The sequence below is a fragment of the Mauremys mutica genome, chromosome 2 (genome assembly GCF_020497125.1).
Source record: "Mauremys mutica isolate MM-2020 ecotype Southern chromosome 2, ASM2049712v1, whole genome shotgun sequence".
NCBI lineage: Eukaryota > Metazoa > Chordata > Testudines > Geoemydidae > Mauremys > Mauremys mutica.
In genome coordinates, this window is record NC_059073.1 from 291,423,631 (window position 1) to 291,441,604 (window position 17,974).

The 17,974-nt window shown below is 59.5% G+C and overlaps 1 protein-coding gene across 1 annotated transcript in view; it reads left to right on the forward strand.

The window, feature by feature from the left end:
- Positions 1 to 17,974, forward strand: part of LOC123362500 (tumor necrosis factor receptor superfamily member 16-like) — a 49,690-nt gene that overhangs the window by 28,986 nt on the left and 2,730 nt on the right. Inside the window, exons 4-5 of the mRNA XM_045002851.1 lie at positions 10,068 to 10,284; positions 14,496 to 14,641. Of these exons, the coding sequence (XP_044858786.1) occupies positions 10,068 to 10,284; positions 14,496 to 14,641 (363 nt within the window). The remainder of the gene's footprint in view (positions 1 to 10,067; positions 10,285 to 14,495; positions 14,642 to 17,974) is intronic.

The window sequence follows — 17,974 nt, forward strand, 5'->3', positions numbered from 1 at the left end:
GGGTGCTCGGCACTCTCTGAAAATCAGGATCCTCTAAGGGGTCTCCAACTCAGCACCCAAATCACTAGTCACTTCTGAAAATCTTTGCCTGTCTGTCTGTCTGTCTAGCCCCACACACACTGTCTGTCTGTCTGTCTAACCCCAGACACACTGGCTGGCTGGCTGGCTGGCCCCATATAGACACTGGCTGGCTGTCTATCCAGCCCCATACACACTGTCTGTCTGTCTGTCTAACCCCATACACACTGTCTGTCTGTCTATCTATCTATCTAGCCCCCCACACGCACGCTTGTTCATCTGTCTGAAGAAGGAAAGGCATGTTCCGGGGAAGAGGATCAGGGCCAGGATCGGAATGGGAGGCCAGAGCGGACTGAACCCAGCGAAACACTCCCACTCTCTCTCTTTCCATCGTCCTCTCCCTCGGGTTTTGTTTTAGAGACACAGTTGCTTTTTTGTCTGCGAGGACAGAGTCTCCTTAGGTTGCCCTTAATCTCCCCTTTGTCCCGGTCGCTGCGTCTTTAATCCCGCTTGGCTGTTGCGGGGTGAGTATGTGGGCTTGTTAATGAAACTCTCTGAAGCAGAGTGTATTAAAGGGCTGGGGGGCTGCGCCATGCCGAGGGGGCAGCGCCAATCCCTTAAGACTTCATTGTCTCCCCGGTCTTTGCCTCCAGCCTCCGTGTGATCTCGTCCTCGCCGCTTTTGAAAGGATCCGGCAAAGGGGCGTTGTCATTCCAAGCGCGGGAGGGGGCAGCTCTGCTGGAAGGAGGCAGCATCCTTGGGCCCTGTTCACTTCTTAAGGGGCAGGGCGGGCGTTCGTGGGGAGAGGCTTGACCCATAATAGAACAGCGGGGGAGCCATCTCCGGTCAATGATATTATGGGAGCAGGATTGAAATCGACGCTGGTCCAAGGTTCAGGGCTTGCTGTATCTTGAGAACCAGCAGGACAACAAGCCAGTGCGTTCTGCTGCTTTGGATTTCGAATGGTGTACGGCACTGATCTCCGTACCCCGGGCCTCGCACGGGACGCTGGATAGGAGAGGGAGCATGGGGTAGTGGTTCAAGCAGGCCTGGACTGGATCCTGCCACTGACTTGGGGCCTGAGCCAAAGATTTTTGGATGAGGCCCTTGGTGCATGACCTCCGGGAAGTCACCTACCCACTGTGTGCCTCAGTTTCCCTGTCTAGGAAATGGGGATGAAAGGAAAGTGCTTTGAGCTCTTCGTCTCACAGGGGCTATGTACGTGCAAAGTATTGTGAGCCGCCGGCTGCTAAAATTGTGTAGGGTGAAAGGCCAGCTGGGAATCAGCATGGCATGGCTTCTCACGTCCCACAATCCTCCAGGGCTAGCAGTGCGTTGGCAGCCCCGGGAGACGTGTTTCCAGGTGTAGGCTAGTGATTGGGAAGAAGAAACTTCTGTCAGAGCAGCGGGGACTCAGGGGCGAGGTGGCTGGCTGCTTTGCACACTGCTCGAAATGACCAAGGTCCTTTGTGATAGCGTGACCAGATGTCCTGTTTTTAAAGGGACAGTCCCGTTTTTTGGGACTTTTCCTTATATAGGCGCCTATTACCCCCCAGCCCCGTCTCGTTTTTTTCACAGTTGCTGTCTGGTCACCCTACATTGTGCGAGTGAACCCCAGCCCCTGTCATTGCAGGTTTGCGGTCCAAGAGGAGGGGGCACCAGGCTGGTCGGGGTCTGGCTCTCCTCCTCCAGTGCCACTCTGGGAGCTGGCGCTACTGCCTGCTGATCCCTGAGTGACCCACCAGGGAGCAATGTAGAAAGGGCCTTTCCAACTCACCAAACACCCACAGCAGCTGGGCGGCCAGCAACTGCATGCGGAGGCAGCAGAATCTCGCTGTGCTGGGCCCGAGGAGGCGTCGGTTCAAATCCTGCCTTTGCCGTTTACCTGCTGGGTGACCTTCAGCGAGGCTCTGTGCTCAGACTCCCACCTTCTGTCTGTCTTGTGTATTTGGACCACAGGGCCTGGATCCTCCAGTGCACGTAGGCACCTCCCTTCCATTGATTGCAATGGTGCTGAAAGACCTTTGCGGGGCAGGGCCTGAGGAGGAGGGGCTGTCCCTTGGGCACAGCAGCAAGGCGCCCCAATCTCCGAGGCAGCCTTAGGCCCTGCTGTGATATAAACCATCCGCATTCTGCTGACGCTCCCTGAGCTGCTGTGTTATTGGGAAGGGGCCGGCGCCATCTGCCATTGCTAGGCACTAGGGTGACCTGATTTTATAGGGACAGTCCCAATTTTGGGGTCTTTTTCTTACATAGGCTCCTATTACCCCCCAACCCCGTCCCGATCTTTCACACTTGCTGTCTGGTCACCCTACTAAGCACCGAGGGCCAGGATCCCGTGGCTGACAGGTTCCTCCCTGGCCCTGCCCCGACTCCACCCCATCCCTGCCCCCGCCCCCATTCCAACCCCATCCCCAAAGCAGGGCCGCCCAGAGGGGGGGGCAAAGGGGGCAATTTGCCCCGGGCCCCGGGCTCCGCAGGGGCCCCCAAGAGAAGAGCGGAGGCTCCCGCCTCCGCCCCTCTCCTGGAGCCTCAGCGCATCAAGCGGCGTGTCTCCGGCCGAGCCCCTGAGCCCCGCCCCGCTCAGAGCCGCGTGGTGAGGGGGCGGGGCTGGGAGCTCCGGGCTGAGCTCAGCTCCCTCCGCTCGGCGTGGAGCTCCCAGCCCCGCCCCCTCCCCACGCGGCTCTGAGCAGGACGGAGCTCAGGCCCCGCCAGCCACACGCTGCGGCTGTTCCGGCGAGGCGCTGAGACTCCGGGCGAGGAGGGAGCCGGGGGTAAGAGGCTGAGGCCGGGGCGGGGGGGAAGCGGGACCCGCCGCCGAAGCGCAGCCCGTTCTTCGGCGGCGGGGGGCCTTCCGTTCTGGGACCTGCCGCCGAAGTGCCCCGAAGACCCGCGGCGGGGACCCTCCCCCGCCGCCGAATTACCGCCGAAGACCGGGCTGCACTTCGGCGGCGGGTCCCGCTTCGGCGGTAATTCGGCGGCGGGGGGCTCCCGCCGCGGGTCTTCGGGGCACTTCGGCGGCGGGTCCTGGAACGGAAGGGCCCCCCACCGCCGAAGACCCCGGGCCCCTGGAATCCTCTGGGCGGCCCTGCCCCAAAGTCCCCGCCCTAACTCCACCCCCTCCCTGCCCCTATTGGATCCCTTCCCCAAATCCCCACCCTGGCCCCACCTCTTCCCCCAGCGCACCTTGTTCCTCCTCTCAGCTGTTTCGCGGCGCAAGGGCTGGGAGGGAGGCGGGAGAAGCAGGACGTGGCGGCGCGCTCGCGGAGGAGGCAGAGGCGGAGGTGAGCTGGAGCAGGGGAGCGGGGCCACAGGGAGCTGCCGGTGGGTGCTGAGCACCCATCAATTTTTTTCCATGGGTGCTCCAGCCCCGGAGCACCCACAGAGTCGGCGCCTGTGCCCCAGGGCTCTTCAAGAGTCGCAGGGAGTCTCTGCTGCGGTGATACCTGCAGCCACATATTCAGTCGCTGGCAGAGAGCGACTGACATGCCGGAGATGTGCAGAGCTGGAGGGGGACTGAGGCCCAGGGCTCAGCACTAAATGCCTGATCCATTGCAATCAGGGCAGGGTGGTGAAAGCCGGTTCCCTTCCCCCTTTCTTCCTTCCCCCCAGAGCTGGGTGCAGGAGTAGGGCCGTGTCTCCAGGAGGGGAGAGGACATGGACAGGGGTAAGAGGGCCGACAGCTGGGACCCCGGAGGGCGGGGGTAGCAACAGAGCCCCGGGTGCAGGTAGCAGAGCTCTGTGTAAAACCTGGGGGTGCTGCAGCCCTAGTTCCCTCACCTGTGATCAGGGGGCATCTTCCCACTGACTGCAGTGGCTCAGGCCTTGGGGCGGATGTCAGGAGTCTCAGAAGGGGCGGAGGAGGGGTGTTTCAGGGAGGGACGAGTGGGTTGAATTACAAGCGATGGGATGAAATCAAGGTGAGAAGGAAACGTCCCAGCGGAGAGAACTGCACCGTGTCATTTTCAGCTTGAGGAGAAATACCTGCGCTAGCTCCAATCGAGCTAGTGCTCTGAAAAGTGCTGATCACCCCAAGCCCAGCCCCGGCCGAGAGCCTCGTACGTCCTCAGGGCAGCTCCCGCTGCTGCGGCTAGCTGGCTAGTTTTAACGCGCGCACTTGACATCTAGTGCAGCGGGAAATTGCGCCGTCCAGGTCTAGGGTAGACGTACTCTGAGCCCGCGGAGGAGTCCCCGTCCTTTACACTAGCCTGGATTAAACACCTGGGAAACGGACTGGGCTGGCTCTTGGGCTCAGATATTGTTAGTGGCTGAAGAAAGCTTTTTCATCTCCGGTTTCTCTTGAATTCCGGAACACAGTTAACCTGGGAGGAGCCGAGCCCCTGGGAGGGGAAGGGTCACAACCCCTGACCTCTGAAATGACAATGCTTGTCCTTTTCTAGTTAGTAGATAATTAAAGTCCTCCCCCTCCCCCCAAACACCACACCGCACAGGGGGAGAAAAGACCAAACTCAGACGCGCCTGTCGGTTTGAATGAGAGGGGCTGGGGGAGGGTGAGGCAGGTTTGCAGGACGGCGAGCAGGCTTGCAGAAGCATAGCTGGAATGAACGCCGCTTGGAGAAATGGGAGCTGTCCAGGGCGTGGCAGGGTGAAAGGTGACCTGCAATCAGGCTTGGGCCTTTTTTCACTCGTACGATGGAGGAAAACAGTCTGAAAGGTTATTCTGGGGGGAGGGCGGTTGTTTTGTGTTCTGCCATTGTTTTATCCTGAGAAATATCCGAAACATCAATTCTTCTCTTCCTTGGTTTTGCCGGAGATCTTCTGGGAGGTCTCGGAGATGTTTATTGTGAGCTCTTTGCCTTAATTGATAGGACCGGATGGTTTACTCTTTAACAGACGTGCCCTTTCTCCCAAGTGTTCATTAGGCATTAGAGTGAAATAGGTGGTCACGAAAACCAGACTTTTGAACATACCAATGAAAAATCCCTTCCCTCTCCCAATGGCTCAGATTTCAGTGCTGCTGTGTGATGTCTTGACTTCACTCACTAGCTTGCCTGATGTCTGCCAGGGCAGAGCAGGCCCCAGCTTGGAATGTTAAAAAAAAACCCAAACAATCCAGGGGAACCCCCCCCCCCCCCCCGTTCTGATACAAACACCTAAAGAAGCCCAGCAGGGCACCTGGCTTCTGGGCAGTATTTGGCCACACGGAGCGGACTCTGGCAATTTCCCCAGTACAATAAAGTACGGAGACCCCTACTGGCAAGGGTCTGGCGTGTTACAAAAGGCGCATTGCTGGGAGATGAGACGGCTGTGGAGTGCTAATGGGCTGGAGTTTTGCTTCAAATCCAGCCAAGGTCAGTGAAGACTGGAAGATAGTCATTGCTCCAGGTGTAATAAGTTGGGTGGTGCCCAGGTCTTGATCATCACAAAATGTACCTGCCCTGTCATCGGTCTCAGCACAAGGGTCTAGGAGTGACGAGCAGCAGGCCAGGAAAACTGTTCTCTCTCCTAGGCTGGCTGGGCAGTGGGATGCTTGGCTCCATGAGTAAGCAGGTGATCTGTGTCAGCCAGGCGCCATTCGCCCCTGCGACGTTAACATGGAAACCAGCCACATCTCTCAGTTCAGCTCTCAGCCCAACGCAGCACTGAAGTCAAGCGGGTGCACTGAAGCGGGTGCACTGAATTCAGATGGGCGTAAGCGGGTACACTGAGGCGGTGGAGACAAGCAAAGGAGGAAATGTCTCCCCTTGTTGTGGGAGGCGAATGCATTGTGCCTAGGTTGGGTGGAAGTTATATTTGACTCACACAGATCTACCGACCAGCCTCTGTGAGCCTAGAAACACCGTTTTGTGGCCCAACCATAATAGGGCTCGATAGGGGCAGATCCTTACTGCCCTTCTGCTTAGTAAGCCACCCCCAGGAATGCTTTGGGAATTCAAGGGTGGGTGGAGGGAGGAATGGCCTGTGGAACTCATGGCCACAGGAGGTCCCTAAGGGCAAGAGCTTAGTAGGATTCTGGAAGGGACTGAAGACATTTTTATGGAGAAGAGGAACCTCCAGAGTTCTAGTAGTAGGGATTTAAAACACCCAAGGGCTTTGGAAGGGATAAACCCGAATACTTCAGGGCTTAAGCCGACTAACAGAAGCTAAGAGGCACCTTTCCCCTGGGGCAGGTCATCCCAGAACTGCCCCCTGCAGAGATTCATGCACCTGCCTCCGAAGCAGCTGTCAGTGACTGGATACTGCTCTGATCCTGTTTGCGTAGATTCCCCCAATACCACAGGGACTAGCAGGAGTCGTTAGCCCCTTCCTAGCAGGAGGGGTTGCCCACGGCGTTCCGAGATGGGCATTAGTGATACAATCGTACAAACGAGCTTTTCTTAGCAGCCAGGCCCAGCGAGCTAGGCCAGACGTGTCTCACTGCTAGCCACTTGCACCCTGACCGCTTAACTTTCCCACTGGTCCTCCCGGCTCCTTAAACAGGAAACGCCTCCTCTGATTCACAGAGGGAATCCATGCACTGCCAGCGCTTCCCACCTGCTCAAATTCATCCGCCCATCTCACAAGGACCACCCACTCAGGGAAATGACTCCCCAGCCGCAGCCCCCTCAGGCTGGGCCCACTGGGTCTGAGAGTCCCCTGGGACGGGTAGGCCAGTGGAGAGCCCAGCTGCGTAAGGGAGAGAGAGAGAGAGAGAGAGAGAGAGAGAGAGTGTGTGTGTGTGTGTGTGTGTGTGTGTGTGTTTGGGGGGCGGGGGGTTATACTGCACAGTGGGTGAGTGTTAGCTAGACAGCCCTCATCTGCCTGGGCTTGTGGGGGTTTCAGATAGAACCACGCGGCTTCCCCCTTCTCTGCTCATACCGTATTCCTAGTGTTACCATTAAGGGAATGTAGCAGCTGCCTCTGGTCTTTGCATGGAACATGAGCCCAGCCCTTCTGTTGGTTTACACGTGACTGGGCGAGTTCTGGCTGCCTGATACACACCCCAGGTGCGTTCACACCAACACACTGAACACACGCACTGACCTCTCCACACACTCAACCGCCATAGGAGGGCGTGAGGCTGTGTAGCATGGGCGTCACACCCCGCCAGGTCAGCTTAGCGTTAGAACTGGTCAGAAAATGGCTTTTCTGTCTTGCAAAAAAAATGTGAGCTTTGACATTGAACGAAAAGCCACCCTTTTAAACACTTCTGTGAAATGAAATTCTGCGGAAAAAGTCAGCCTGGCTGCAATCGAAACATTTTGTTTTGACGAGTTCAAAAGATTTCATTTGGATTTTGACCTTTTTAACATTTAAAAATTTGTCAAACATCAGAGTAAATTTCGAAATGAAAATTCAAAACTTTGTCTTCCAAAAATGTCATCTTGATATTTTCTCAGAACAGCTTTTTTCCATTTTTAAATGAAATTGCATCAAAAGTGATAGTTTTGCACACAAAAAAAATCAGTTTAATTGAAATGGCATCTTCCAATGAAATTTTTTTTTTAAAAAATGTCCAGCCAGTCGTTCTTAGCATCCACTTCCTACTCTGCACTGATGACACAAGCAGTGGAAAACGAGGCACTTCCTCTTATGATCTCATTAACCCACGCAGGCCCTGATCAGGGCCCTACTGTGCCAGGTGCTGTACATACATAACCAGAAATGTCCCTGCCACCCAGAGCTTTCACACACCAACACGCCATTCTCCTGTATCCCCCGTACACACGCATACACGCTCACACATACATGCCACTTTCATCTCTGCTTTAGCTATCGCAGCTGGAGGCAGTTGAGGTTGGAGAAGGAGCCAAGCTCCCTGCTTTATAGACGCATAGACTTTAAGGTCAGAAGGGACCATCTAGTCTGACCTCCTGCACATCGCAGGCCACAGAACCTCGCCCACCCACTCCTGTTTGGAGGAGATCTTCTCCCAAGCAGTGAGGTGTCCAGGCCCAAGGTACCAAGAAAAACTGGTGACTTCACATCCTCCGTTGGAGCTTAAACCTCCCTAGAGTTCCAGGGGACCTGCAAGGATTAGACGGCTCTGCGGAGGGCTCCCCTGAATCTCCCACGAAACCGGACGCAGAGAGAATCTGATTGAAATTCTCTGGAGCCTGCCTCGCACCAGCTGAGCTCAGACCCTGCAGCCTGGTGGAAAAGGCGAGCTCCCTGCCAGCTCGCGAGTTCAGCCAGCCTCCCGCTGGCCCCGCTCCCTGCACATCCGGGGCAGCCGGCTCCCTTCGGGGGTGAAGCAGAGCGAGTTCACGCACCCCGCTTTGCAGCTTCAAAGGCAGGAGGGACCCTGCAAACCGTTCCCTCTCCAGCTGTTCCTCCATAGACAAGGCCTCTCCCCCCCATCCCTCCCCCGCCCGTAACTTGTCATCACTTTCCAGCAGACAGACCAGATGCTCCTCGCAGGCACTGGAGCAATCCCCAGCCGCGGTCTATTTTGGAGACTTTGATGTAGCCATGCAAGGGGGCGGGAGGCGGGAGGCGGGGGGAGGGGGCGTGGGTCTAGCTGGGCCGGACGGGGACGATGGAGAAGGGGAGCTGCAGGGGAGTTTTCAAGCCCCGGAGCTGAGGGCCTCGCTGGGAGAACGCAGCCCCGCTCCGGTCTTTCATTATCGGCTGCCTGGGCCTTCAGCTCCTGCCGTGGCTGGAGAATGGGATCAGGGCACCGGCTTGCTGGAGCCGTCACACACTCAGCAGGGGGCAGATGCACGGCTGCCCCTCCGGCAAGCTGCTCTAGAGAAGGGGTGGCCCCCTCCCCGACGCTGTGCTGGGCCAGCTACCTGGCTTATTTCTGCCTCCGATGGTAGCCAGTGGGGGGGACTTTTAGCAAGAAGGAGGCAGGTCTTGTGGCTCAGGCACTAGACGAGGGACACAGGAGAGCTGTATTCATTTGCCAGTGCTGCCCATCACTCCCTGTATGGCCTTGGGCAAATCACTTAATCGCTCCCTGCCTCAGTTTCCCATCCGCAAAATGGGGAGGATGACTCTGCCTTGTCTGTTTCGATTGCCCCCCCATCCCCACGTTGGCGGTGTTGGGGTAGCCGTGTGGGCCCCAGGATGTTAGCGTGACGAGGTGGGAGAGGTAATCTCTTTTATTGGCCCAACAGCCTGGAAGTGGCCAGCAGCAAGTCCAGCTCCTAGGTGGAGGCGCGCAAGGAGCTCCGCACAGCTCTCACCTGCCGGCACAGCTCCCGCCCCCAATGCGGAGCCGGTGCTCAGGGCAGAGACAGCGCACAGAGCTCCGTGAGCCGTGACCCCCGCCTAGGAGCCGGACCTGCTGCAGGCCGCTTCCGGGGCGCAGCGTGGTGTCAGAACAGGTAGGGACTAGCCTGCCTTACCCAGGCAGCACCGCCAACGGGACTTTTAACGGCCCAGTCGGCGGTGCTGCCCAGAGCCGCCGCGACCCAGTGCTGGCACCACAGTACTGGGTCACGGCCCGAAGTGTGAAAAACACTGCTCTGGACAAGTCACTTTTCTTCCACGTAGTAACCCACCGCTTCCGTACAGCTCACCACAAGACTGATCTTTAGCCATCCGCTTTGCAAACATCTATTAACCCACAAAACCCGCTTGGGAGGCAGCTATTCTCTCAGCGATCCTTTAGTCCCCCCCCCAGCAGAAACATTTTTGTCAAAAATGTCTGTTGAACATTTTTGAGTTTTTGTCAAAACCCCTCCCCTCCCCCGTGTACTGGTTTCTGACAGCCCCAGAATTAAACCGTTTTCAGTTTAAACCCCTCAAAAGTCGGCTTTTGGTTGCTGAAAACTGAAAAAAACCAACAACGCTGAGGCGGTTTTAGGCAAACTCGAAGCTCTTTAATGAAAACAGAACTTTTGCCTGAAAAAAAATGTATTGCTGTTGTGCTAAAAAAAAAAAAGCCATTTTCTGCTGAAAAAAAGTTACGCTGAAAAACTTTCCACCAGAGGGGAGAAAACTGAGGCACCGCGGGGAACAGCCCTGCCTGCTGATTTGGGAAAGGGCCCAGTGTCTCACACGAGGCCCCCAAAATGGAGGTGCCTGGGGAGCGAGGGGTAAGCACGGGTCTCTCTCTGTCTCTTTTAAGCCTCTCATGTTGTTGGTGTGTTTGCTTGCAGACAGAGAGCTGCAGATCCTGAAGCGCACGGAGGGGGACCCCCGCAAGGAGCACCCCAAGAAGCCCCCGCTGTCTGAGTCAGAGGGCAGCGCCTCCCCCAGCAACTCCTCCGAGTTCCTCCCCCCGCTGCCAGACAACAGCAAGAACATCATCCCCGTCTACTGCTCTATCCTGGCCGCGGTGGTGGTGGGGCTCCTGGCCTATGTGGCTTTCAAATGGTACGTGTGGCCTCGCTCACGGGGCTGCTCCAGCTCAGGGGAGGGGGTGTCGGGAGAATCCCCGCAGGGGGGTCACCAGGAATGGTGCCACTCCTCATAGGCCGGCTCCCATGCAGGGCACCAGCCAGCAAACCAGGTGCTCTGCACAGCCACGCTGCCTGGGCTGCCCTCCCGGGGGGTCTGTCGCCTGTCGTACCCCGTTGGTGCCTGGCAAAGCCCTTTGGGTCCTGCCGGACCTGGACCCACACCAGGACGCCAGCTCCAAACCCTGAGCTCTGGGGACGTTCCCATCTGACCCTAGCGCTGTAACGGGCCGGAAACAGAACACCGAACCCCCTGAAACTCTGGGGAAGTTCAGATTTGGATCCAAAGTCCAGGGCTTAGGCCCGTTTCTGTGAGCACCGGGATCGGTCCCACTTTGCCCATCCCTCGTGGTGTGGACGTTCATCTCCTCCTGCGCTTTGCATCTGAGTGCTCCTCTCACCGATGCCTCCCACTCACCCCCAGGAGGCAGAGAAGTATCCCCATGTCACAGATGGGAAACCGAGGCACAGAAAGGTGACGTGACTAGTCCCAGGTCATGCAGCAAGTCAGTGGCACAGCCAGGAGGAGAACTCAGGAGTCCTGACTCCCAGACCTGTGAGCTAACCGCTTGACCATGCTTCCCCTTCACATGTGAGCTCCCTGGGCTTTGAAAAAACATTCTGTATGAAAGCAATAGGAGGGACATCCAGCCAAGGGCAGGACTTGTCCTATGCCAGGAAGGAGGAGAAAGATTAATGTCTAGGGGCTCAGCACAGGACTGGGAGCTGGAAACTCCTGGGTTTCTAATCCAGGCTCTGACACTGACTGCCTCTGTGACCTTGGGCATGTCCCTTAGCCCTTCTCTGCCTTGCTTTCCCTGGCTGGGATCTGGAGGGACCTCCTACCATGCAGGGGGCAGGCGGGGTGCAGTGATGAACTAGGGGGTGTTTGTACGGCGTTTGGAAGGCACAACGTATTGGGAGGGTTTGGCTGGACTCATTGTGCCAAGTGGATCCTGGGTGCAGCTGCATTGAGGCCACTGGGCCAAGTCCATTGGGGGTGCAGCACAGCCAGGGCTGACTCAGTTGCAGCCCGTTCTGGAGGGAGGGATTTGCCCTCCGGTCCCCGTGTCCCGCCTGCTGGGCGCACAGGTGTTCAGCTGGGGCACAGGCCAGGCCGAGCGTCGTTATTCCCTTCGGGGCAGGGCCGGCCCACAGAAGGGACTGTGTCCCCCACTGCGTCGGGCGCGCTGCTGGGGCCCAGTGGCTGAATAGGATTAAACCTTGTTTGGGAGGCCAGATTAGATCCTTCTCTCCCTCTGTACCCAGGCTCTGCTGGGGAGACCGGAGGAGCGGGCGGTAGATTAATGGGAACCCTGCTGAAAGGATTTCAGAATGCTGGCTGCTCTATTGGGAAGTGCAAAGCCAACCCCCACCCGGCTCTTTGTGCTTGTGTTTGGGGATTTATCTCCCTCCGTGCTGTTCGAGCCGCCCTGCTCCCCTTCCCGCTTGGTTACATTCTTTATATTCCACTCACACTGAGACACTCCAGAGCCGAGTGGGTCCCTCCTCCTCCCATATAGATCATAGACCCTGTCCCTCCTCCTGCCATATAGATCATAGACCCCATCCCTCCTCCTGCCATATAGATCATAGACCCCGTCCCTCCTCCTGCCATATAGATCATAGACCCCGTCCCTCCTCCTCCCATATAGATCGTAGACCCCGTCCCTCCTCCTGCCATATAGATCATAGACCCCATCCCTCCTCCTCCATATAGATCATAGACCCCGTCCCTCCTCCTCCCATATAGATCATAGACACCGTCCCTCCTCCTGCCATATAGATCGTAGACCCCGTCCCTCCTCCTGCCATATAGATCGTAGACCCCATCCCTCCTCCTGCCATATAGATCATAGACCCCGTCCCTCCTCCTCCCATATAGATCGTAGACCCCGTCCCTCCTCCTGCCATATAGATCGTAGACCCCGTCCCTCCTCCTGCCATATAGATCATAGACACCGTCCCTCCTCCTCCATATAGATCATAGACCCCGTCCCTCCTCCTCCCATATAGATCATAGACACCGTCCCTCCTCCTGCCATATAGATCGTAGACCCCGTCCCTCCTCCTGCCATATAGACCGTAGACCCTGTCCCTCCTCCTGTCATATAGATCATAGACCCTGTCCCTCCTCCTGCCATATAGATCATAGACCCCGTCCCTCCTCCTGCCATATAGATCATAGACCCCGTCCCTCCTCCTGCCATATAGATCATAGACCCCATCCCTCCTCCTGCCATATAGATCATAGACCCCGTCCCTCCTCCTCCATATAGATCATAGACCCCGTCCCTCCTCCTCCATATAGATCGTAGACCCCGTCCCTCCTCCTGCCATATAGATCGTAGACCCTGTCCCTCCTCCTACCATATAGATCGTAGACTCTGTCCCTCCTCCTCCATATAGATCATAGACCCCTGTCCCTCCTCCTCCCTTATAGATCATAGACCCCTGTCCCTCCTCCTGCCATATAGATCATAGACCCTCTGTCTCCTTGCTCACCCCGGCTTCCTTTCCCTGAGCCTCCCTCTGCGTGAGGAGTCAGCGGATTTCCACTCGACCGACACCCCCCCTCCCCAGCACAGACCTGCAGATCCTGCTGTGAGTGCTGGGGCCGGTGGCAATTTGCACTGATTGTATTTGCTGGGCAGCCCACGGAGGACTGTGGCTCTGTCAGCAATTGGCGGCTAAAGCACCGGGCTGGGACACAGCAGCTCCGAGTCCGATTCCCGGCTCTGCTCCAGGCTCTGGGTGACCTTGGGCAAGTCACTTGAGCACCAAGGGCCACGTTCCGATGCCGGGCTCAGCCGGAGCCGTGTATATGTAGGGCCCCCAGGCCTGGGCCGGGACCCCATAGTGCCAGGTGCTGTACAAACACAGACCCAACACACGGTCCCTGCCCCAAACAGCATCAGGCTAAGGACATGTACAGATCAGGCCTGTACGCTCCTCACAGTCACCGCTCCGCCGCTCGCTCCTCTGCGAGGCCTCTTCTGCCTAGATATATTCCCCCCTTGCTGCCTGCTGCCTTGCACCCCCTGTTCTCCTCTCTGTTTAGCGGGTGCCTGGTCACTGGCTGGGGGCCAGTCCTGGGAGCTGCTGAATGTCTGACTTCCTGCTAATGCCAACCGGGAGGGCAGGGGGCGGGCAGCACCTCCCAGGATCAGGCCCTGGCTGCAGCATCTGGTTCCAGCTGAGCGTGGAGCCCTGGTTCAATTCTGAGCTCTATGGGGGGGGGAGTGTCTTTTTGTCCTGCGTGTACAGCACCTGGCACGGCGGGGCCCGGAGCCCGGCCGCCAGCCCTAGGCGCTACTGGGAGGGCGGTACACACATCGTCAGAGACAGCCCTGCCCGCGAGAGAGTAGGGCTTAAACACACACAAGATGGGGGCAGGGATAGAACCCAGGTGTCCCGAGTCCCAGGACCGGACCCGGTGTGGCCTCCTCGTGCCCTGTGAGACCTTTCACCAGTGCTCTCCCTGTTGCACTAGACACATGCTCCCGTGCACAGACCGGCGCTACAGGACTAGCACTAGCCACGGGCATTTGCCCCAGCTCTCTGGCTGGGGACGGGAGCGCGGGGTGCAAGGTGCATGAGGCTGTTTGCAAACCGGGCTCCTCCGTGCATAGGCAGGGAGGATGGGGGCGGCACTGGAGAAAGGGATGAAGTGAGGGAGGAGGAGGGAAGCCAGAGAGAGAGGGCGAAAGAAGTGGAGGCTGGCTAGGGGCAGAGACACAGAGATGGCAGGAGGACCCCCACCTCCGCCCCGGTCAGCTTGCTGTTTCTCCAGCAGCCAGCCCCGGCTGAGCCATCTGTGCCAGGGGTCTGCAGGGGACCGGGCGGGGGGATTATCCTGGTATTTGGGAGCCCGCAGAGAAAGAGCACGGCTGAGGCCGAAAGCCCTTCCCTGCCGAGGCGCCGTGCGCAGGGCTGGGCCAGCTAAAACCCTGCGGTCGGGGGGGAGAGGAGCCAGGTGTTTCAACGGGGGCCTTCGAGTGCAGGCGCTCAGCTGAGATGCTGCTAAACTCTGGAGGTGCAAAGGGGGCACGTGTGCGTACAAGGATCCCCCCTCCCACTGCTAGCACCTTACTGAGCCCAGCCGCTCTCCCCCTCCCCCCGCTGCAGCTGGAACACCTGCAAGCAGAAGAAGCAGCTGGCCAAAGCCAGGGCTGGGGAGCTGGGAGCCTCCCCCGAGGGCGAGAAGCTGCACAGCGACAGCGGCGTCTTCCTCGACACGCACAGCCTGCAGGAGCAGCACCCGCTCAACAAGGGTAAGGGCGTCTCAGCCGCTGCCTCAGCTGGGCCACACATCCCACCCCAGCCCAGCCCAGGGAGGGTGCCTCTTCCCCGCCCAGGAGTTCTTGGTAGCTTCCAGTCCCATCAGGCTAGGGGCCTTGTCAGTTTATGGGGTCCCCCAAGGAGGGGTGGCTGTTTCTATGTTCCCCCAGGGATATGGGTATTGATGGTTTCTATGTCCCCCCAGGGATGTGGTCATTGGTGGTTTCTGTGTCCCCCAGGGATATGGGTATTGGTGGTTTCTATGTCCCCCCAGGGATGTGGGCATTGGTGGTTTCTGTGTCCCCCAGGGATATGGGTATTGGTGGTTTCTATGTCCCCCCAGGGATATGGGTATTGGTGGTTTCTGTGTCCCCCAGGGAGTATGATGGACCCGTTTCCAGGTCCCAATGACAGGTCTAAGGGCTGGCATCTTGCACCTCTAGGGGGCTAGAAATGGCAGCTTTTCCCCACTGGAACGGGCCAGTGTCCAGTTTCCCATTAGAATGCCCCATGCTTGCTGCTAGCCCCGGAAGTCTCTGTGCAGTTAAACCTTAAATGCCTGCCCATGTGTGTTGGGTCATTTGAATGCATGTTTCCCGCTGCCCTGCACACAGTTGGACCCACTGGCCTAGGGTTGCCAACCTTCCCGGCTTGGCCAGGAGTCTACCGGGATCGGCCTCGATCTCCCGGTGGCTATTGACAGCAATCTGGGAGATATTAATAGGCCGTTAACAGACCGGCTCCCTGCCTGCCCTGGTTCCGCGTGGCTCCCGGAAGCGGACGGCATGGCCAGCTCCTAGCGGCAGGGGCAGTCAGGGGGTATCTGCGCGCTGCCCCCACCCCAAGCCCCAACTTCACAGCTCCCATTGGCAATTGGGATTCTGACCAATGGGAGTTGCGGGGGTGGTGCCTGCAGGCAGGGGCAGCGCGCAGAGCCGCCTGGCTGCTCCTGAGCCTAGGAGCCGGACATGCCAGTCGCTAGGAGCCACCCGAGGTAAGTGCCACCCGGCCGGAGCCCACACCCCTCACCCCCTCCTGCACCTCAACCCCCAGCCCTGAGCCCCGTCCCACACCCAAACTCCTTCCTAGAGCCCACACCCCGATCCCCCTCCTGCACCCCAACCCCCTGCCCCAGCCCTGAGCCCCATCCCACACCCAAACTCCCTCCTAGAGCCCACACCCCTCACCCCCTCCTGCACCCCAACCCCCTGCCCCAGCCCTGAGCCCCATCCCACACCCAAACTCCCTCCTAGAGCCCACATCCCGATCCCCCTCCTGCACCCCAACTCCCTGCCCCAGCCCAGAGCCCCGTCCCACACCCAAACTCCCTCCCAGAGCCCACACCCCAATCCCCTCCTGCACCCCAACTCCCTGCCCCAGCCCAGAGCCCCGTCCCACACCCAAACTCCCTCCTAGAGCCCACACCCTGATCCCCCTCCTGCACCCCAACCCCGTGCCCCAGCCCTGAGCCCCGTCCTACACCCAAACTCCCTCCTAGAGCCCACACCCCGAACCCCTCCTGCACCCCAACCCCCTGCCCCAGCCCTGAGCCCCGTCCCACACCCAAACTCCCTCCTAGAGCCCACACCCCGAACCCCTCCTGCACCCCAACCCCCTGCCCCAGCCCTGAGCCCCGTCCCACACCCAAACTCCCTCCTAGAGCCCACACCCCTCACCCCCTCCTGCACCCCAACTCCCTGCCCCAGCCCTGAGCCCCGTCCCACACCCAAACTCCCTCCTAGAGCCCACACCCCGATCCCCCTCCTGCACCCCAACTCCCTGCCCCAGCCCAGAGCCCCGTCCCACACCCAAACTCCCTCCTAGAGCCCACACCCCGATCCCCCTCCTGCACCCCTGCCCCAGCCCTGAGCCCCGTCCCACACCCAAACTCCCTCCTAGAGCCCACACCCTGATCCCCCTCCTGCACCCCAACCCCCTGCCCCAGCCCAGAGCCCCGTCCCACAACCAAACGCGCGACTAGAGCCCACACCCTGATCCCCCTCCTGCACCCCAACCCCCTGCCCCAGCCCAGAGCCCCGTCCCACACCCAAACTCCCTCCTAGAGCCCACACCCCGATCCCCCTCCTGCACCCCAACCCCCTGCCCCAGCCCTGAGCCCCGTCCCACACCCAAACTCCCTCCTAGAGCCCACACCCCGATCCCCCTCCTGCACCCCAACCCCCTGCCCCAGCCCAGAGCCCCATCCCACACCCAAACTCCCTCCTAGAGCCCACACCCTGAACCCCTCCTGCACCCCAACCCCCTGCCCCAGCCCTGAGCCCCATCCCACACCCAAACTCCCTCCTTGAGCCCACACCCCGAACCCCTCCTGCACCCCAACCCCCTGCCCCAGCCCTGAGCCCCTTCCCACACCCAAACTCCCTCCTAGAGCCCACACCCCGATCCCCTCCTGCACCCCAACCCCCTGCCCCAGCCCTGAGCCCCGTCCTACACCCAAACTCCCTCCTAGAGCCCACACCCCGAACCCCTCCTGCACCCCAACCCCCTGCCCCAGCCCTGAGCCCCACACCACACCCAAACTCCCTCCTAGAGCCCACACCCCTCACCCCTCCTGCACCCCAACCCCCTGCCCCAGCCCTGAGCCCCGTCACACACCCAAACTCCCTCCTAGAGCCCACACCCCGATCCCCCACCTGCACCCCAACTCCCTGCCCCAGCCCAGAGCCCCGTCCCACACCCAAACTCCCTCCTAGAGCCCACACCCCGATCCCCTCCTGCACCCCAACTCCCTGCCCCAGCCCAGAGCCCCGTCCCATACCCAAACTCCCTCCTAGAGCCCACACCCCGATCCCCCTCCTGCACCCCAACCCCCTGCCCCAGCCCTGAGCCCCGTCCCACACCCAAACTCCCTCCTAGAGCCCACACCCCGAACCCCTCCTGCACCCCAACCCCCTGCCCCAGCCCTGAGCCCCGTCCCACACCCAAACTCCCTCCTAGAGCCCACACCCCTCACCCCTCCTGCACCCCAACCCCCTGCCCCAGCCCTGAGCCCCGTCCCACACCCAAACTCCCTCCTAGAGCCCACACCCCGAACCCCTCCTGCACCCCAACCCCCTGCCCCAGCCCTGAGCCCCGTCCCACACCCAAACTCCCTCCTAGAGCCCACACCCCGATCCCCCTCCTGCACCCCAACCCCCTGCCCCAGCCCAGAGCCCCGTCCCACACCCAAACTCCCTCCTAGAGCCCACACCCCGAACCCCTCCTGCACCCCAACCCCCTGCCCCAGCCCTGAGCCCCGTCCCACACCCAAACTCCCTCCTAGAGCCCACACCCCGATCCCCCTCCTGCACCCCAACCCCCTGCCC